The sequence below is a fragment of the Rhipicephalus microplus genome, chromosome 3 (assembly GCF_043290135.1).
Source record: "Rhipicephalus microplus isolate Deutch F79 chromosome 3, USDA_Rmic, whole genome shotgun sequence".
NCBI lineage: Eukaryota > Metazoa > Arthropoda > Arachnida > Ixodida > Ixodidae > Rhipicephalus > Rhipicephalus microplus.
Window position 1 is genome coordinate 277,197,041 of NC_134702.1, and position 20,176 is coordinate 277,217,216.

At 46.6% G+C, this 20,176-nt stretch overlaps 1 protein-coding gene across 1 annotated transcript in view; it reads right to left on the reverse strand.

Annotated features, from left to right (window-relative positions):
- Nucleotides 1-20,176, reverse strand: part of LOC142803214 (putative ATP-dependent DNA helicase HFM1) — a 1,032,948-nt gene that overhangs the window by 240,910 nt on the left and 771,862 nt on the right. The window contains exon 20 of the mRNA XM_075888308.1: nucleotides 2,978-3,075. Within this exon, the coding sequence (XP_075744423.1) occupies nucleotides 2,978-3,075 (98 nt within the window). The remainder of the gene's footprint in view (nucleotides 1-2,977; nucleotides 3,076-20,176) is intronic.

Here is a 20,176-nt window from a genome sequence, read left to right on the forward strand (position 1 = left end):
CCATTCTTATTCTTCTAGTTACTTCAATCTAGTGGTTCGGCTCCATGGTTATTACACATGCATACATCAAATATTATTTGTTATTAATTTCTGACTTTCGCATTTGCGATTGTCACAGGTCCCGTTAATTAGGAAGGCGATCACCGGGCTAATTCCAAGGGCCAAACTATCGGCCCCCTAAACTGCACCACGAAAGCGTAGACAATTTAGAAGTGGTCCTATTTGGCGCGCGAGTGGATGCCGGCTGTGGCCCAAAGAGCAAGTCAGATCCGAGAGCTGATAAACAAAACAAAACTATATTCTAGAATATGGCAGATCAAAACGATACAAAAATATTCACCCTCTACAATTGTTGAATACTATATGTCACCAAACAAACAACGTACTACAAAGTACAATCAGCCACACTCGAAACAGCGGACACAAGCAACAATACGCACTACAATGCAATCGCATGCACCGAACAACCAAGGCACTTAAAAACTAAAGAGTTCGAAAGCTTATTCAGTCCAAAGTCTTTTGAACAAATATCTGAATAACACTCTTCCGAGAATCACTCACTGAAAGTCCAGCGCGGTTGTCGTTCCACTGCCCCCGAAGTTTCTCTTCCAGGAAACCTCGCGTCTTCAATTGGCCGCTCTCCAAGCACCAAACGTCTTCGCAGGTAACACGTCGGCTTCCCACGCGCAGCTGTTGCATTGCGTCTTTGCTCGCTGGCGGTAGACACACTCTTCTGCTTGTAGCAAGAGTCTTCACCCACAGGTGGAAATCTTCTTGATTACCTGCTTTGTCTCTGAGGACAGAGCCTTCGCCGACGACACGGCGCAAACACCCTACGCACTCTGGCGCATACTTTCTTCTTCTCCTGCTCTCCCTTCTCTGCTGCTCGCTTAAATACCTTTCGTGCTAGATTACAGAAAGTTCTCATCGTTTCGTTGGTGCGATGCAAAGCGAAGGCTGGGGAAAGAGGGAGACGTTTCGAGGGCCGTGACGCAACACTGTATCACCCCGTCCCTTTCCTTCGAGAACCTTCCAGGGCTTGCTCGGCCGCCAATGTGAGGAGGTTGTTCTGCGAAACTACGCTTCCGAGTGGGGAGAGACGGCGCGCCCGGGGAGTCTTTGGATGCTTGTTTTCTTCTTTATGACTGCCCTTGAGGCGCCCTTCTGCGCTTGGTATCGTTACTGTCGCTAGACTTTGGCGGCGCGCGCTTTTTCGGAGCGCTCGTTTGTGACAGCGATCACCACTGTAATATCCGCAGTGGATTTATATCTGTCCTTTTTACGCTCGCTAATAATTGCCCTGGCTTACAATTATCTGCTTCCTATTTAGCCAAATATCTTGCCACTTTTGTTTGCTCTTCTGAAACGGCGTGATAAAGAGAATGAAAACACACAAACAGCTTTTTTCTTCCTTTATGTCACACCATTCTCATGATAAGGGATTTTTACACTCATCTTAAAATATCAGTCCCACTTTCGCGTTTTGCTCTCTTAGTCCACTGGTTGAAACAATTTCACATGAAAACTTCACTCGGTAAAGCCACGTGATTATAGCATAAACTTCGTATATTTTCCTGTGCACTACACGGCGAAATTTCTTTTTGCTTCACAAAGAATCAGTGGCTTAAGGTGTTCATTATCCTACGTGTGTGCATACCAAAGTTACGACGAAAAACTTTCAATTCCTCTCGGTATTCGTCATATATATTAGTTTCGCGTTACAGAAATGCTATAGCCTTCACTCAGCTCAGACGAACAACAAAGCGCTTTTGAAATAAACACATAAAATAGCGAAGGTTATCACTTTTATAGCGTTTCAGTTATACACCATGATTACTCTCTGGTGCCTGTCATTGGTATAATAATGTACCATTTTCGGAGTCTTACGAAAATGCCTAGATTTAAAAAAGAAAGGCGAAAAAAAACGAGCTCACAAGAATACGCAGGACAAGCGTGAACAACTCCCACAATCCTTTCGGCATCGTGGGTCAGCAGCGCACTTCTTCCATAAAGGCGGCCGTGGCAGCGGATGAAGTGACCTTTGTTTTCCTCGAATTACTAATCTGATACGCGTGCCGACGAGACCACACTTTCCTGGGCTTGGCACTTCATTTGGGTGACGACCTTTAGAGTGCACCAAACGCAAGCCCATCGTGCCATCTCACCACTGGCCGCGCAAAAGTTTCGGAGCTCTGAAGACTGCCAAACGGTGTATGATGTATATAAATGACTTGCCGATAGCATCCCACGGTGTCATCAATCGGCATATCTGGAGTTGCCGACAAAATCTGCACAGGAGCAGTCTACTCTGGCGGAGGGCAACAGGAAAAACTCTACCAATGGAACACGCAAGCTCCCTCTGGAGCAAGTGGCTGAGTCACACTGAAACGCGATACGCGCCTTTCTCTTGCTCCAGTGGGCACGCTGCACACAGCGACGCTACGCTATACAACGTGAGCTCCGACGTGAGGCGCAACCAACGCCCAAAGTTGTAACTGTTTGAAAGCAAGGGTCGATTGTTACTTCCGGTCAAATCTGCCGACTTTCGCGGAACACAAAAAAGTTGGTCCATGAAGTGAATCTCGAGATGGAGCGCACTGGGGGTAGGAATATAAAGTCCTCACCCCCCAGTGTGCTGATAAAATCAATATTTTTGCACAAAAGCAAGATGAAAGGTTAGCGCGTATAGCATTTGACACAAACAGCGTAAAGAAAAAGGATAAAAATGGCCTCAGCGTGGCATCACTGCCACTTTACAAGAGTGTATGGTTACGTTTAGCGAAGCGGCATGATTTATGTTATAGCGCCGTGAGGTAGCTTGCACGTGCAAGCTGTTCAGTACTTTTTTATGTAGGTGTATTTTGGAAATTAACAAGATGGCACGCCCAAGGTCATGGCCTTTGAGTGGCAAACATTCATTCACAACAGTACCCTAGATGGACAATGCTTCAGTGCCCGCCCATGTGTGGCACCTCACCATGCTTGCTGCTGACGAGGCATATGGTCAGAGGGTCCCCGGAGCCCGCACGACGCAAAGATATCCGCCGAGCCCAACCGTCAACCAGGTGGGATACCCTGCACAGAAAAAGTAGTGAGTTATAGGCACGAGTATACGCTCATGAACATCACTGAGAAGCCATTGCACAGCACTTCGCCGTCATAACAGTGACAACATGAAAATCTTACCAGAGATGCTCCAGAGACTCTTGATCTGTAACTCTATTGGTAAACAAGGAACGTACTGAGGTTTGTGTGGAAGTCATAGTGCGTGGTCCTTTAATTATACCGGTGTTGTTAAAATTTTCCGGCAAGTGGACATACGCAGCAAATTCATCAGCCCTTTCAACAGCCAACCAGCAATGAACATCAGTGTTTTGACGAAAACAACACCCCCTGAAAAAGGCAGTTTTGCCTCAACAACCAATGTGCTGACCGGGAATAAATTGGAAAGTTATGACAATTATGGTTCGTATTTTTTCGGGCCTACATGTTGAGCTGTGCGCCGGTAGCAAATTGCTGGTGGTGGGGCACTGGTGATTCCCCCTTTGGCAGCGGTGGGTCAACGGCATCGGATCTTATGTCCCTTAGTGGGATCCGTCGGACCGGTGGCAGTATGGCGCGCAGGTTAGGGGGCGGGTAGAATCAAGATCTAAGTGTTTAGGGAGATAGCAACATGTCCCTTGAATTTTGCAAAAAAAGGGACTCTTCCCGACAGGGTCAATCAGTTAACGTGTTAGCACTATGTATAAAGGGCACTTATCTACAAATACTCCTGACTCGGTTTCCGAGACATAGCAGGTGTAAATACAATTGTTCAGGATTTCGAGAAAATAACATTTAATAAATGCATCTTTATGCCATTCTTTATTCATATTTCCAGCACCGGGTCTACGCAAATACCAATAGAGCTCATTCCGAAAATGCACGTTCTCCAGAAAATAAAAAGAAACAAAACAAAAAAACTCATCTTATCTAAGCGTCGTAGTATTCAGATAATCAAATCACCGTATACGGTGCAGAAGATGCAACAAAGCATATGACTGCTGCAACACTCGAACTGGTGTGAACTGTCGTATGCATGACTATAACACGATCGCAAGTGCGCCGATATTCGAGAGGCGTTGCAGCGATAAAACGTGCGCACGCGAAGTAAGCAACACACTCCGGTCCTAGAAGCAAAGCATTAGCAGTATTGCTTTTTAGCACAATTTTACATGTGTCATGTTTCGGGTGATGCGACCAAAGACTTAACGCATATTAGACTGTAACTAAAGTCTTATGCGCTGTCAGTCAGCATTGCCTTGTCGAGTCACTTAACGTGCGTCGAAAGAGCTTGTTGCAGATTGTTTCGACGTGCGTGTACTATTTTAAATTTTTGCCAGAGTTGCGCCAATGTATATAAACTACACAACTCCTACTGGACTTACACTCTCATCAGTATATGTAAACTGAGAGCCTGTTCGCGGTTGAAAAATTTTTTTTTGAAGTTTGCCATGTTTCACTCACGTTGCAAAACGATGAAAAAAGGAACACTAACCAGCGCATGCTCACCTTGAGTATTAGAAATGGTTATACAGACAACGCCTGTATACATTCTAAGTTTATTTATTTATCACAGGTGATTTTTCTGCATCGTTTATATAAATTAATACAAAAAGCGGACAAGGCACCCAGTCTTGAGGCCCCTTCTCGATGTGATTCGTACGTAAGATGACTATCTTTAAATAATTATTTGTAACAAATTTTGAGTGATACAGCAAGTAATCTGCTATCGATTCAACCAGCTTGATGTCACCAAACATCTGTGAAAAGACAAAAGTTTAACAAGGCAAACCACGTCAAATACCTTCGCTGAGTCAATATATACGAGATCAACCTGTTTTCTGTTAAAGAAAGAACCACTAACGTGCGTAGATTCAAGGTACTGTTAACAGTAGAACTGCCAGCACGAAATCCATGCTATGAATGTGAAAGTATATCGTGTGAATTCAGGGATTCTGCTGTGTAGTTGTTTTTGATATACCCTAAAAGTTTAGAGTTGGTAGAAGGAAAAACATACTGGCTTATAGTTTGGTACTATTTCCTTGTTTTCAGGCCTAAATACGGGTACGAGTTTTGCTGATTTCCACAGCAGGCGCAGATATTATTATTATTTTAAATATCACAGCAAAATAATTTGCCCATTATCCTAAACGCCAATTTAGAAACATATTTCGAATACCCTCTAGACCAGATCGTTTCGAAACCTCAAGGTTTAGTATGTCTTGTACTCTAGTGGAACCTAAATGAAAATTAGAAACAGCATGCATACGTATAGTTTGTTGCGCAGGAAAAATGAAGGCGTAGTGCCGTTATCTGTAAAAATAACAACAGATTCAAAATAATTAAAATAGGCATCTGCCAGACCTTAAAATTTTGAGGGGAATTGGCCATCAAAAATGAACAGGAGAGCATAGACGATGCAGGATTTATTGACCTCTAGAACCTGCATAGATGGGTCATAAATGTAGTGAAGGCGTTGTTAAATTAGTAGTTCTTAGTGCCTGATTTTATATTCTTGTTTACTTTTCAATGAAATAAATGAGGAAGAATTATCTATACATATCAAATGATCATTTTTATGTAAGCACTTTGTGCGATGAGTGGGATCAATTATATATTTATGATGGTTTCATTTAATATAATTTTAGGCATTTACTTTGACAGCTGCTGACGCACAATGTAACGGAAGTTGAGAAGGAGCACATGTACAATGTAATATGTGCTGCAACGTTCAAATTCCTTAAAAGATCAAAAAGTCCGGTATATAGAAGTGTCATTAACTTTGGGAATGTTCAAAGAAATTTCGATCTGAGCTCTTCGAGGAAAGCTCTTCTATCTATCTATCTATCTATCTATCTATCTATCTATCTATCTATCTATCTATCTATCTATCTATCTATCTATCTATCTATCTATCTATCTATCTATCTATCTATCTATCTATCTAATCTATCTATCTATCTATCTATCTATCTTATCTATCTATCTATCTATCTATCTATCTATCTAGCCGCTTACGTTTGGGTGCTCTCGTGGTCACCCCCTTAACTTGGCGTGAACCAAAATTAGCACGGGAGGGTAAGGTGGTTTGACGAATATGACTCGCTGGTCAAGGGATGAATAATGTGACAATCCTGTCGCGTACGTCGTCAAACACTTCCCGCCAGACAGTGGCACATATCTATGGGTGGGTATGTGCCACGTGTATATGGGTATGTGCCACAGGTGATTGAAACTTAGTATCTACGCAGGAACGACGTGAACACACAAGGGCAATTCTAACGCACGAGCGTTAATAAGAAATACCTGACTTCTGTAGCATTGACCCGACGAATGCAAAATATAAATGTCAAATTCCAGCGGGAATCAAACGCGAACATTCTGCGTGGCAATGAAGCATTTTACAACTGAGCTACGACAGGTCTCAGAACTACTTTTCAGATCGACGCTAATCTTCATGAAACGTCAATAGTGGTTGCAGGGATGCCTACTCAACTTTCGAAACATTACATATGTTCTTTTTTAATACAGCCGTCACTTCTGGTGAACGACGACAATTGTGTTAGTTACCATGCGCTGAAGCGGATTTAAGTAGCAGTGTCGAGGGCCACCATCCTCGCAAGCATGAGTGCTTCATATCAGCTTCTGGTGTTGCTAATACGCATGTTCCAGTTGGCATAGTTCTGCAGGTGCGAAGAACTGGTTATATAAACATCTGCAACTCTTCAACATGTGCCCCGCCGCGGTAGTCTCGTGGCTAAGGTACTCGGCTGCTGACCCGAAGGTCACGGGATCGAATCCAAGCTGTGGCGGCTGCATTTCCGATGGAGGTGGAAATGTTGTAGGCCCGTGTGCTCAGATATGGGTGCACGTTAAAAAAACACAGGTGGTCGAAATTTCCGCACCTCTCCACTACGGCGTCTTTCATAATCATATGGTGGTTTGGGACGTTAAACCAAACATATCAATTATCAATCAACTCTTCAGCATGTGCCTGTACGTGCAACATTTGTACAGACAGCATCGTTTCATGACGTGTCGCTCAATAAAAAAAATTGCAACACGGTCACCTTCCCTCCGCATGCTTCGCATAACATCGAGATACGTGGGATCTGCTGAAATGCTTTTCATCGTATCTCGCCAAACGGCAAAATGCTCGTATATGGGAATACGGCAGCTCCCGTGAAAAGAACGGTGTTTATGCAGAGATGTCATAGTACGTAGACATTTACAAGTGCCGGTCGCTGATGCCTGCTGAAAGGGCGCGCGGGCTAGCTCTCGTGACTGCGCCCTTACAAACAAGTTCGCAGTTGCTAAGTTCGACACGCCTCGTTTTGAGTATCTGAGTATTTATTCATACTCATTCGTCAGACATGTCTTTCTCTCCAGTTAGAAAACAGTCAACGGCACATATCACGTGCGGAGTTATGTTAACGCATGCGCCCTCCTTACGATGGAGAAGAGCAACTTTTTTCATTTATGTTTCAGGAGTGTTCCCCGCTAGATCTCGCGAGATTTTATCCACGGCAACAGCATAGAGTGAGTGCAAAACTTACTATTTTATACTTTACACGCAACATGACAACGACGATGAAAGTCTGTAGAGAGTGTCTAATCTAATCTCACAATCATGTCGCAATCAAAACATATACAAGAATCATCGACGCAGCCTGACCTTTTTTATGAAAAACGGCGTTGTCTTCGCTGTAAAGGATTCAGTCGCTGTTTGAATAAAATAATCCGGACCCTCTTTGGTTTTGTTCACCGTTACACTCCACAACTGTCTCTTTACAATAATGCTTACAGGTTTCAACGTTTATGTCTTCATAAGCACGTGCGCAATGTTAGCGCTTAGCGTTGAGCCTATCAGGACCATGAGCTTGTGGTTCACACTCGAATAATTCTACTTGCGCAATCAGAGACTCACAAATTCTAGCGAAATCACAAGTTCATAGCGCATGAAAATCATTCGAGACGAGAGGAGGAACGTAGAGAAGGGGGGGGGGGGCGAATTCTTAGCAAAGCAACGCAGAAATCAATTTAAAACTGACATTTTTTGTATATGAACCATTCTAAAGTATGTGCTCTAATCATGTCACATGAATCACTATTCTAGTGCCATGAAGGGCGCAAAAAGAACGAGAAGCTCCAACAGAGAATTATGTATTTCGATAATGTATCTTCAGAAGCACTCTTGGGGCATTTTTATAGAGACAGGGCCCGCAAACGCGGACACAACGAAGCAGCAAAGACACCACAAGCTCCACTCTCAGAAATCTTAAAGCTGCAGAAAAAAAGAACCATTGATGAAAGCTGTAAGCTCTGATTGGTATATTGATATGTGGAGTTTAACGTCCTAAAACCACCAAATGATTACGAGAGACGCGTTAGCAGAGGGCTCCAGAAATTTCTACCACCTGGGATTCTTTAACGTGCACCCAAATCTGAGCACATGGGCATGCAACATTTACGCCTCAAACGGAAATATAGCCGCCGCAATCGGGATTCAAACCCGCGACCTGCGGCTCAGCAGCCGAGTACCTTAGCCACTAGACCATCGTGGCGGCGCAAAAGAAAACTATAAGCTCTGTAAGCTCCTGTAAGCTCTGTCGATGACATGCAGTTAGCTTTCCTTGAGAACATTGTTGAATGGCTGAACAACTGAGGGAAAATTAACATGAACAGCGGATCGCTGACGAAAGAAAGACACATTGCTTTGAGACCAACGTGCTATTCCCTGGTTTAACTCTCTCGTTCAGAAGTGAAGTTCAGAAGAACTTCACTTCAAGTACATCTTGATAAGTGAGGTTTGGCGTCCCAAAACCACCATAAGATTATGAGAGACGCCGTAGTGGAGGACTCCGGAAATTTTGACCTCCTGGGGTTCTTTAACGTGCACCCAAATCTGAGCACACGGGCCTACCACATTTCCGCCTCCATAGGAAATGCAGCCGCCGCAGCCGGAATTCTATCCTATGACCTGCGGGTCAGCAACCGAGTACCTTAGCCGCTAGACCACCAAGGCTGGGCGAAAGAAACCTGTAAGCTCCTGTAAGCTATGTCGGTGACATGCAGTTAGCTTTCCTTGATTACATTGTTAAATAGCTGGACGCCTGAGGAAAATAACATGAGCAGCAGATCCCTGAAAAAAGAAACACGCTGTGCTCTGAGAATGACGTGCTATTTCCTGGTTGAACTCGCCCGTTACTGTTTAGAGGAACTTCAAGTACATTTTACTGAGTAAAATTTCAGTCGGACGCACTGCAAGATCGCTTTGGCCGGTATCGCGAATTAGCAGGAGCGCGGTGCCACCCTTCTTTGCGCCAACCCTACGAATGTGAGAAGAAGCTACGTCTTCAAAAAGTTTTGAAACTTCGGCGCGAATTATTAGAGTTTGGAGATGTCAATGAAAATCCTACAGATTGCAACTTTTTTGTTGCTGTCTGTGGAGACAATATGGCCGGCTCCTCACACGATATCAATTACATTGTTTACATCGCAGGATATGCTGCACATGCTGCCTCCAAGAAGCTTTCATGCTCTGTTTGTTTTGGCACACTGGTTACAGAAAACAGGAAAATTCCTGTAGAAAATAATTACATGATAGTGAACCTAATAAGAGAAAGGCTCAAATTCACAGCCATTTGTCGATAACAAGGTTCTGGCTACGAAGTTAGTTGTACGGAAGCTGTCATTGGGAGAAAACGCCAAAGACTTTCTCTCGTGCAGTGACCAACGTAGTATAGTTGCTTCGATGGCAGTTTCCTTGCTCGAACCACAGACTGACATCAATGCATGTGAGAATGGCCACACCGCAAAAACTCTTTGCGCTTGGTAATTGACACAGCAACCAGTGTTATCTTGAAAAACATCTCCAAGCTGAAAAGTGACAGCATGCAAGACGATGCGCAGAAGGCCGAAGCACGGAAATCAGCCACAATGAAGAAAAATTGATGCTTTAACGGAATAGAGTTTATCTTGTGTCGTATTGCTTTTTCTTACGAGATGCAAACTACATGCAGAATGCTTCACTTGTGCCCGAAAAAACTCCTCAAATACATGACATAGTATTTTGCATCCATCAAAGACTATTACAACACCAGTAGAAACAAGCGCGACGCTCCGGAATACCGGAACGCAGCGCCCGAATGGGCCCACAGCTTTACGTCACGCTATCAACAGAAAGGGCTTGGGAATCAAGGAGGTGTTGGTTGAGTGCCACGCCGCATTGTAGAAACAAAAGAAACGCTGCCTACGTCATTGAGGGTAGCTCCGCCCTGCACGGATTGCTTGTATAAACAGTCTCACACTTAGAATCCCACTCACCGATTTTCTCGCACATAACATCGAATAAATATTTTATTACCTCTCTCAAGACGGAAGACTATGCTTACTCGACGACTTTTGCAGTGGTACATACATATACGGGGCCATTTTTTAAGAAACGTGAATGGATCACCTCGACTTAAAGAAGAGACCGCACCACGTCGAAGGATGAAAGCGTCATGTGGTACCGTCTTTCCCACAACATGCCGATGTTTTCGGAAGGTTAGAACGGCGTGCGAAGCTGTTAGAAAGAAGCGGCTGAGAAGTGGTGTACATCTGTGAAGAGAGTGAGAGGTGATGCTGTGAATCGTCGGTTCTCAGGCGCAGAAAAATTCTCAGGCACGGAAAAGAAAGCATTTATGCACAACACAAATACAATAAAAAATTAAACGGACTTTCGCTAGATAGCCGGACAGTACAACACAGCTACGTTCCAAGTTCTTACGGTCCCGTAGCCTACAAGTGTCTTTATATTGTCGCGGGTTATAAATTACGGGGGGTTTATTTAAAAACACGGACAGTGGGACTTGTAGAGACGCTCTCAGAGAAGGCCGCTAAGGTTGTCGTCTTCTTCACTCTGCTGCGCTGCGCCTCTCGAGCAAATCCGCGTTCTTCGTTGTCGTCGCTATCTCGCCGCTAAATGCAGCTATGCACGCGGCATTACCCTCCCGCCAGAGAGAGCGTCGTCCCGACGCTCAATAGGTAGAGATGCGGCCATCGAGTGTTTACATCACTTAGAGTGGTAAAGTTTCATGCGGACCACGTGCACTGTCTCAGGCAGATGCTGGCGACGCTTGGAACAGAAGGAGGCGTCGGGCACGACTTCGTACGTCACGTCGCTAAGACGGCGCAGAACCTTGTAGGGTCCGAAGTATCGGCGTGGAAGTTTCTCTGAGAGGCCTCATAGTCGTACAGGAAACCAAACCCAGACTCTATCTCCTGGTTGATAAATGACGAATCGATGGCGAAGGTTGTACCGTTGGGCGTCAAGTTGCTGCTGGTTCATTATTCTGACGCGAGCAAGCTGCCTTGCTTCTTCGGCGCGCTCAGTGAAGTCTGCGGCATCTGTCTCTGAGTCATTGCAATCGTAAGGCAGCATGGCGTCAAGCATTGTCATAACTTCTCTGCCATGAATTAGTGTGAACGGCGTCATTTTTGTTGTTTCCTGGCGCGCCGTATTATACGCGAATGTGATGTACGGCAATATTCGGTCCCAATTCTTGTGTTCTACGTCGACGTACATGCAAAGCATGTCAGCAATTGTCTTGTTAAGTCTTTCTGTAAGCCCATTCGTTTGTGGGTGGTAAGCTGTCGTCTTCCTATGCGCTGTGCCACTGAGCGTAAGCACAGTGCGCAAAAGCTCGGCTGTAAACGCGGTACCTTTGTCTGTTATGACGACAGCTGGAGCACCATGTTTCAGAACAATATTCTCAATGAACAACTGGGCTGCTTCAGCTGCAGTGCGACTCGCGATTGCCTTGGTATCCGCGTATCGGGTGAGGTAGTCCGTCGCCACTATAACCCATTTGTTGCCGCTGTCCGATGTTGGGAATGGGCCCAGCAGATCCATTCCGATTTGAGAAAACGGGGTTTCTGGCACGGGCTCAGGATGTAATAGCCCAGCGGGTTTGACAGGTGGTACCTTGCGCCGCTGACAGTCAATGCATGTTCGGACGTAGTGTTTAACCTCTGCTGCGACTCTTGGCCAGTAATATTTTTCTTCGATGCGTGTCAGTGTTCTTGTGAAACCGAGGGGGCCCGCAGTGACTTCGTCATGGCAGGCTTGTAAAATTTCGCTGCGGAGAGCTCCAGGAACTACCAGCAGATAGCTTCTACCTGTTGATGAAAAGTTTTTTTGTACAGAATTCCATCCCGTAAACAGAATGACGATAAGTTCTTCGAAAACACTCTTGGTGCATTGGCGGCTCATCCGTTCAAGAATTCTATAAGCGAGTTGAACTCCCGATCATCTTGTTGCCGAGAAATGATAGCCGCATCAACAACTCCTAAAAAACCTGGGAATTCATCATCCTCTATAGCCGGTGATTCAATCGGTGACCTTGACAAACAGTCGGCGTCTAAGTGTTGCCTTCCGGACTTGTAAACTACGGCCATGTCGTACTCCTGGAGCAGTAAGTTCCATCGTGCTAAACGTCCAGATGGGTCTTTCATGTTGGTCAACCAACAAAGAGAGTAATGGTCGCTTACGACTTGGAAAGCGCGGCGATATAAGTACGGGCAGAACTTCGCAACTGCCCAAACGATAGCCAGACACTCCTTCTCCGTTGTTGAGTAGTTGGACTCGGCGCGTGTCAACGTTCTGCTAGCGTAGGCAAACACTCTCTCCACACCATCTTGGCATTGGAAAAGAACAGCACCTAGGCCCACATTGCTGGCGTCTGTATGGATGGCTGTTGGTGCATTCTCGTCGAATGAGCGAGGACAGGTGGAGTTTGTAGACGCTGTCGCAGCTCGTTGAATGAAGCTTCTTGCTCTTCACCCCATACAAATGCGATGTCTTCCCTTGTAAGGCGGGTGAGTGGAGAGGCGATGTTTGAAAAGTCTGCAATAAATCACCGGTAGTAGGCGCAGAGACCCAGAAAACGACTGACCGCTTTCTTATCAACAGGCCTTGCGAACTTTGCGACGGCTGCTGTTTTATCTGGGTCAGGCTTCACACCTTCACTACTGATCACGTGTCCCAGGAACTGGAGTTCTTCGAAGCCGAAGTGGCATTTTTTCGGTTTGAGTGTGAGTCCAGCGGACCGTGTGGCTTGAAGAACTGACAGTAGCCGCTTTAGATGCTCTTCAAACGTGGCCGAAAAAACGATCACGTCGTCGAGGTACACAAGGCATGTTTTTCATTTCAAGCCGGACAGAATGGTATCCATTAGTCTCTGAAACGTGGCTGGGGCTGAGCATAGACCGAAAGGGAGGACTTTGAATTCATAAAGCCCGTCTGGCGTCACGAAGGCGGTCTTTTCTCGGTCGCGCTCATCTACTTCTATTTGCCAGTATCCACTTTTAAGGTCCATTGACGAGAAGTAGCGCGCATGCCGTAGCCTGTCCAAAGAGTCATCGATCCGTGGTAATGGATAAACATCTTTTTTTGTAACATGGTTCAGCTTACGATAATCGATGCAGAAACGCAAGCTGCCGTCTTTCTTTTTCACGAGTACCACTGGTGTTGCCCAAGGACTCTTTGATGGTTGGATAACGTCATCCTCTAGTATCTTCTTGACTTGCTGCTGGATTACTTCACGTTCTTTCTGAGCGACGCGATATGGGTTCTGTCGAATTGGTCTTGCTGTGTCTTCCGTAATTATGCGATGCTTAGTCAGAGGCGTTCGACCTACTCGTGATGTCGATGAGAAGCAGTCCTTGAACTGGTCGAGCAGCTCCATAAGACGGCATCTTTCAGTCGGTGTTAGACTCGGACCGATATCAACTGGTGGTGTATGTGGAAGTGATTGAGCTGTGGCTTCCTCTTGCATTAGAAGACAGTCGTGAGAGTAGTCGAGCTCTTCGAGGTACGCCACAGCCGTGTCTTTACCGATGTGCCAGCGCTCATTCATGAAGTTAGTCAGAAGTACGTCTGCGCGCCCATCCACTAAGCTGACGATACCGCGAGCGATGGCGATGCCTTGGTGAAAAAAAAAGGTCAGTGATGCGTTCGGCTATGGCGTCTTCATTACAGTGCACGTCGAAACACACGGAAACAAGACTACATGACAGTGGTGGCACGCAGACGTCGTCGTCGACCACACGTAACACCCTGGGTTCTTGGTCTGGATCAGTGGTCACAGACTTGTCGGCGGCAAATGTGATCACACCGTCGCGTATGTTGACCACAGCACCGTACTCTCTTAAGAAGTCCATTCCCAGTATCATAGGTTTGCAGCACTCCGGTAGGATCAGAAATGTGGCTACAAAAGCCACATTCTCAATAGTGAGTCTTGCTGTACATTTTCCCGTGGGAGTCATTATCTGGCCTCCAGCACTTCAGATATGAGGGCCCGTCCATTCCATCCTGACTTTCTTGAGTTCGTCTGCGAATCGTTCACTCATTATGGAAAAGTCTGCACCCATATCGACTAAGGCCGTCACTTCAACGCCGTCAACCGTCACAGCAAGGTCGGCAGTCACAGTTTTCTCGGCGAAGTCTTTATCGTCGTCTCTCACGTGTTTCTGCAGCAGTGGGGGATTTTCGGCAATTCGACGGCTTGCAACTTCCCCCCCAGAGGTCACTGCTTTCAGTTTCCCCGCCTACTGTTTACTGTTTGAAGCGAGATCAATTTCCCCGCGGCTTTACTGTTTGAAGCGAGATCGGGTTGCCTTAGAACGCGTAGTTATAAAGCAAGATTCAGTAAAGAAGAAGAACAATGCACATGCTGCGGGAAAGATAAGGAAACGGCGGAGCATGTTCTGATTGAATGTGGAGATATCCACCCAGGTGTACGTTTGGGCACGAGCCTACAGGAAGCCTTGGGTTTTAGGGACAACAATGGAAAGCTGAACACACCCGCGATTGAAATAAGTAAGAGACGGTTAGAGTATTGGTGGCAGAAAATTAGAGAGAAAGGACAAAAATAAATATTGGAAAAATAAAATATGGACAGTGTGCCGTAAATGGCAGAGAACTTAAGCTGAAAATTTACCTTTTTTTCCATTAAGATAGAATTTATCAAAGTAGAGGCATTAGGCCAACATAAAAAAAGAAAAAAGGTTTTTATTTATTTTTTTTTCGAGCCTGGTGGCATACTTGTCACCACCCCGTTATAAAGGGGACGCTCATAGCATCCATCCATCCATCCGCCGTGGCTGGGAGACCGACCTCTGACGGCGTCAGCAAAACTACGGCGGCGTGGGGAACCAAAGCGAGCCGGTGATGGTGACCGCGTCCGGAAGGTAGAAGAGCCTTCCTGCCTGCCAGCCTGGTCGTCGTCGATGGGGGCACGGCTTTCGTCGAACTGTCGGCGCGTAGCTGTAGGTGCACTACCACGGTATTCAGCTCGGCGATGTGGGCAAAAACGGTAAATGTGCCCTGGCTCTCCACAGTTGTAGTAGAGTGGTCGACGACCCGCAGTGCACCATATGTCGGTCTTCCGCATATAGGGTCGCCTGAGAGAATCTTGCTGAGCCCAGGGTGCCACAAAATACGGTTCGAGGTACTGCGGTGCTGGCATGGGCGTGGGTCGACAAACAGCGTCTGCATAGCTGTATCCGTTTGGCTGGTATGCTACTTCTGAAGCCAATAGACGACGCACAGTGTCTGCATAGGTACACGAGTTTGGACGGTGCGGTGGAGGGGAATATTGCTGAGGAGAGGCAAACGCTTGTCGAAGTTCATGGTGAACAACTTCAGTGACGGAGGCTACCGTGGGCTCCTGCTGCGGGGGCACCTGTGACTGCAATGTGTATTTTGCATTCTCCTTCGCGATCTCCTCACGCACGATCTGTCTGATCAGGTGGCGTAGAGAAAACTCATCGTTTGCGCTAAGTGCGGCGGCGCCTGCAGCTGCGCTGGTGGCCGGGCGATCAGACTGTCGGTACCGTTGCTGTAGCGCACGCTCTATTGCGGTGGCCTCCCTGGTGAACTCGTCCACTGTTGTCGGCGGATTGCGCACAAGACCAACAAATAGCTGCTCTTTGACGCCCCTCATGAGATGGCTTAGCTTTCGAGCTTCGGGCATGTTGGGGTCCGCGCGGTGGCACAAGCGCACCATATCCTCAGCAAACATGGCGACGCTTTCATGCAGCTGTTTGGTGTGTCCTTCAAGAAGGCGTTGTGCGTTTTCGCGTCGGTCCGCGTTACCTAAGGTGTCAAGAAACCGACGAGAAAACTCCTCCCATGTGATCAATGTTGCCTTCCGGTTTATAAACCACGTCTTCGCACCGTCTTCAAGGGCGAAGTATACGTGGAAGAGCGTCCCATCGAAGTAGTTCGATTTAGCTACCCGTTCGAACTGCTCAAGCCAGTCTTGTGCATCTTCGTTCGGCTGGCCATGAAATGGTTCAGGAATGCGCATATTCTGGACCGTCACCTGTGCAGGACTCCTTGCCATTTCTCGAGTTGGGGTGGTTGTCGGAAGTGTTGCTCCCTTTAAAAGGCCAAATTCTGGTTCAAGACCTTGAAGGCGATGGCTTGAGCGGTGCACAGGCGTCTCCACGCGTGGCTGTCTCGTAGGGCTGGACTCGAGGCTTCTCACAGGGGTGCTGATCATGAGGTGGTAGTACCCAGCACTTCCACCAGTGTCGCGGGTTATAAATTACAGGGGGTTTATTTAAAAACACGGACAGTGGGACTTGTAGAGACGCTCTCAGAGAAGGCCGCTAAGATTGTCGTCTTCTTCACTCTGCTGCGCTGCGCCTCTCGAGCAAATCCGCGTTCTTCGTTGTCGTCGCTATCTCGCCGCTAAATGCAGCTATGCACGCGGCAATATGCCGTGACTCGTTCTGTAACTATTCTTCGGAGGTGACACTCACAGCGTCAATGACCGTGCAGTTGACGCACTCTTGAGGCAGGACAGAGAGGCGCGCTGACTCGTCCGGCTCAGTAATGCTCCAAAACACGATGAGGCCACGTAGCGCCGAGACCATGCCGCAGCCGATTGTGCCGGATCACGAACCTACACGTAGCGCCAAGGACACGTCTCCGCACACGGTTGTGCCGGACCCCAGCAGACTCAGATCCATGGACCGACTCTGTAGGTGGTTGGTTTCGGACACCACCTGGCCACAATCAGCAGCCGTCCTGGCCCGCTCACACAATCACCGCAGAAACGCGCTGCAAGGCCTGGTCTGGAAGCCACCCGCTCAACGCTAGAAATGCCAGGCTCATCCCAACTGGTCCAATGGTCTCAACATGGCAACGCAGGCTATTCCAGTCGACATTCCAAGGCTCAAGCGCCTCACGCTCGCCTTTCGCGCGCACACTTTGTCATCCTCGTTCGCGTCACCATTTTTTGTTACCACTTTTAGTTTCGATTTCACTTTCGGTCTTTCACTACACTAGGTAACAGTCTCTAACTACAGGTGAGTTTCATTTCTGTTTCGTCAACAGATTGCCAGAGCACGCTGGGCGTCAGTGCAGCAAATTATTTTGTGAAGAGGTGAATGAATTTTGCCCAAGAAGTGGGGCGCTCACCGTTAGAAGCACGAGACATCGTACATACGTGATTGTGGGAAAGAAATGACCAACAAATTTGTTTTTTCGTCCGTTCAAGTGAAAGTAGTGTCGTGAAGAAATGCAACGCATGTACCGGTACTGGTAAACGCTAGCGACGAAATGGTCAGGTGAGAAGTGACTGACAAATTCTTAAATGCGAATGTATTTCATTGTCAGGCTACGTCAGGCATCTAGCGTTGTCTGTGACGGTGTCCGCACGCCGGCAGGTGTTATGTCTCGACTCTCTCTTCCTCTCCAATATCAATAGCTGCGAGCGCCCACTTAGTCGCGCTCCTTAGAGCCAGAGCATGTGTTGCAAGAGGGTTCAGGAGAGGGCAGGTGCAGTGTTTCCACGGTGTAAGATTATACAGGTGCTGACACCATCAGCGCAACGCATTGAAAAGCACAATCCCAGTGGGTCCAGATAGTGTTCAAACCATTATCACTTATCTAGCAGCTTTATCGGTGCGTTATTACATAGCGCTACGACGAGTGGGGTCAGCCGTCTCGACAGCACGTGCGACAGAAACACGCATTCTGTCGATCTTTTTGTTGGCATACGCCACCACGCTGGTTTCAAGCCAGGTTTCTTTTTTGTTCGCGTGTGTTTATTGTTTATTCTATCGATGAAAGTGACATCAAATATCTGAGGGGTTCCCGGAATGGGGAGAGTGTGTTTTGCACTGAAGTGCCGTTCTGGCTATAAGACTAGTGCGGAGCATGTGCCTCTCTTCAAAGTGCCGTCTGAAAGTGATCGTTGGCATAAATATGTGAATTTTCATAGTTACATCTAGCTTGAACAACCACTTGCCTTAGAGTGCCGTTTGTGAAATACTTGCGTGCTCCAAACATTTATATAAGTGGCGAATTAACTCCATTCTTCTTGTGTGCTTGACATGGAATAAATGCTCATTTAAAATATTTTTTATATCACGTTCACATGAAACAAGCACAACTATGGTTCAACAATTTCCAGTGTGAATGAAAACAGTGATATGCATGAATTACGTTTCTTAAGCAGTACATATCATCTTTCAGTAGAGAGGTACTAATTATTACTGAGATTTACGTTACAAACCACGAATATACTACGAGAGACACCATAGTTGAGAGTTCTTGACTAATTTTCACCCTCCGGGGCTGTTTAACATGCACCTGCGTCTAAGAAAGTGGGAGTTTTTTGCATTTTGCTTTACAGAGGATTATTTCGGTGGAGGAGTAGAGCACTTGCTAATGTTGTTTTATTTTTTCTCTTTGCATCGAAAAATGCTGTGAACAAACAAAAATACAAGTGCAGGAGAGCGGAACTTAGCTTTGAGTGTTCCCCGATCGATCCGTGTTAACGGTGTTCACAGCCAGCAGCAGGCATTTTCGACTTCATGAACCGCTAAACCTAATGAAACTTTATCTTTTAATCTGAAATGAAAAGTTTTCTTCGCACTTTGAGTGTTAGTCACTCTCTTAGAAACGATAACGTTAGGCAGGCAGAGGAACTTCAATGCGCCAGCATCGCGTTGCTGGGTACCTTTTTGCGGTGCCATTTGACAGCTAACAGCAGGGTGAGCCCCCGAGACTGATCATTATTTGACCGCTCAGGCGCACTCAGTGTCAACATCTGATTATTCTTACACCATACGTGCTTCGTTACTCCTTCTTTCGTCGTACGGTCTCTTTTCTCTCTGCGCCCCACTATCCTGTGTGCTCCCACCTCACTCTCGACCGTTCGCTGGCTAGGCGCCTCTCAAGGACATCAAAAAATGTGAGCCTGAGACGCCACTGTGAAACGCCAACGCCAAGCCGAGAACGCTGGCGCCCCATTCTCCCGTCCACTTGCTCCTCACTCTCGACGTTTAAACGAGAAATGTTGGCTTTGCTAGCACGACCTGGAATAATTTCAACCAACTGCGATTCGAGGCCTTGCTAGTTTGCGAAGGTGGTATTCGCCACAAAGCTTATGTCTTTGTGGGCAAGAATAACCATACGCCTAGCGCATTCAAACCTAACTTTCTCTCTGCACAAGAAAATTACATTGTACCATGAAATTTACGGAACCTAACATTCCCTGTAGGATTTCAGTGTTCCCGCATTCTTGTAGAAGGATAACATGATGTTTTTCTTTGCAAAATCTAATCAGTTGTGCTTCAATGTTCATGTTCTTCTTGGTGAATGAATTACAGTTCTACAATTAAATTCTGAAAGACTGTGGTGAAATGTCCGCGATGCAGTTGTGCAAATGACGCGACACCGCTGACACAGTCCTTGTCGGATTTGTGTGGCTCTGTGGGCTCGTGTGACGAAATCACTGGTCTTGGAGAAGACGTAGGTGCTGCTGCTGCAAAAGCTGTTAGTTGTTTGGTGTTTTCCGGGTGAGCAGCAGGTCTTGCTAAGCGATCTAGCCTAAAGGTAATCTGTAAAATTGGCGCTTAGCACGGTGCTGATTGTGTTTAACCTGCTAGTGGAGCTCTTGCAGCGTGGACTTGTAAAGCGATACCTGATGTCGTGAACTCCAACGAGTCACTTACTAGCTGAGACGTTGAAGGTGGCCTCGCTCATGCATGACATGCCATCACTAAAGCCTTCCTGTCCTTTGTCCAACATCGGTGCAACTGCCCTGCACTTGTGTGTGCTTCTTTGCGGGCT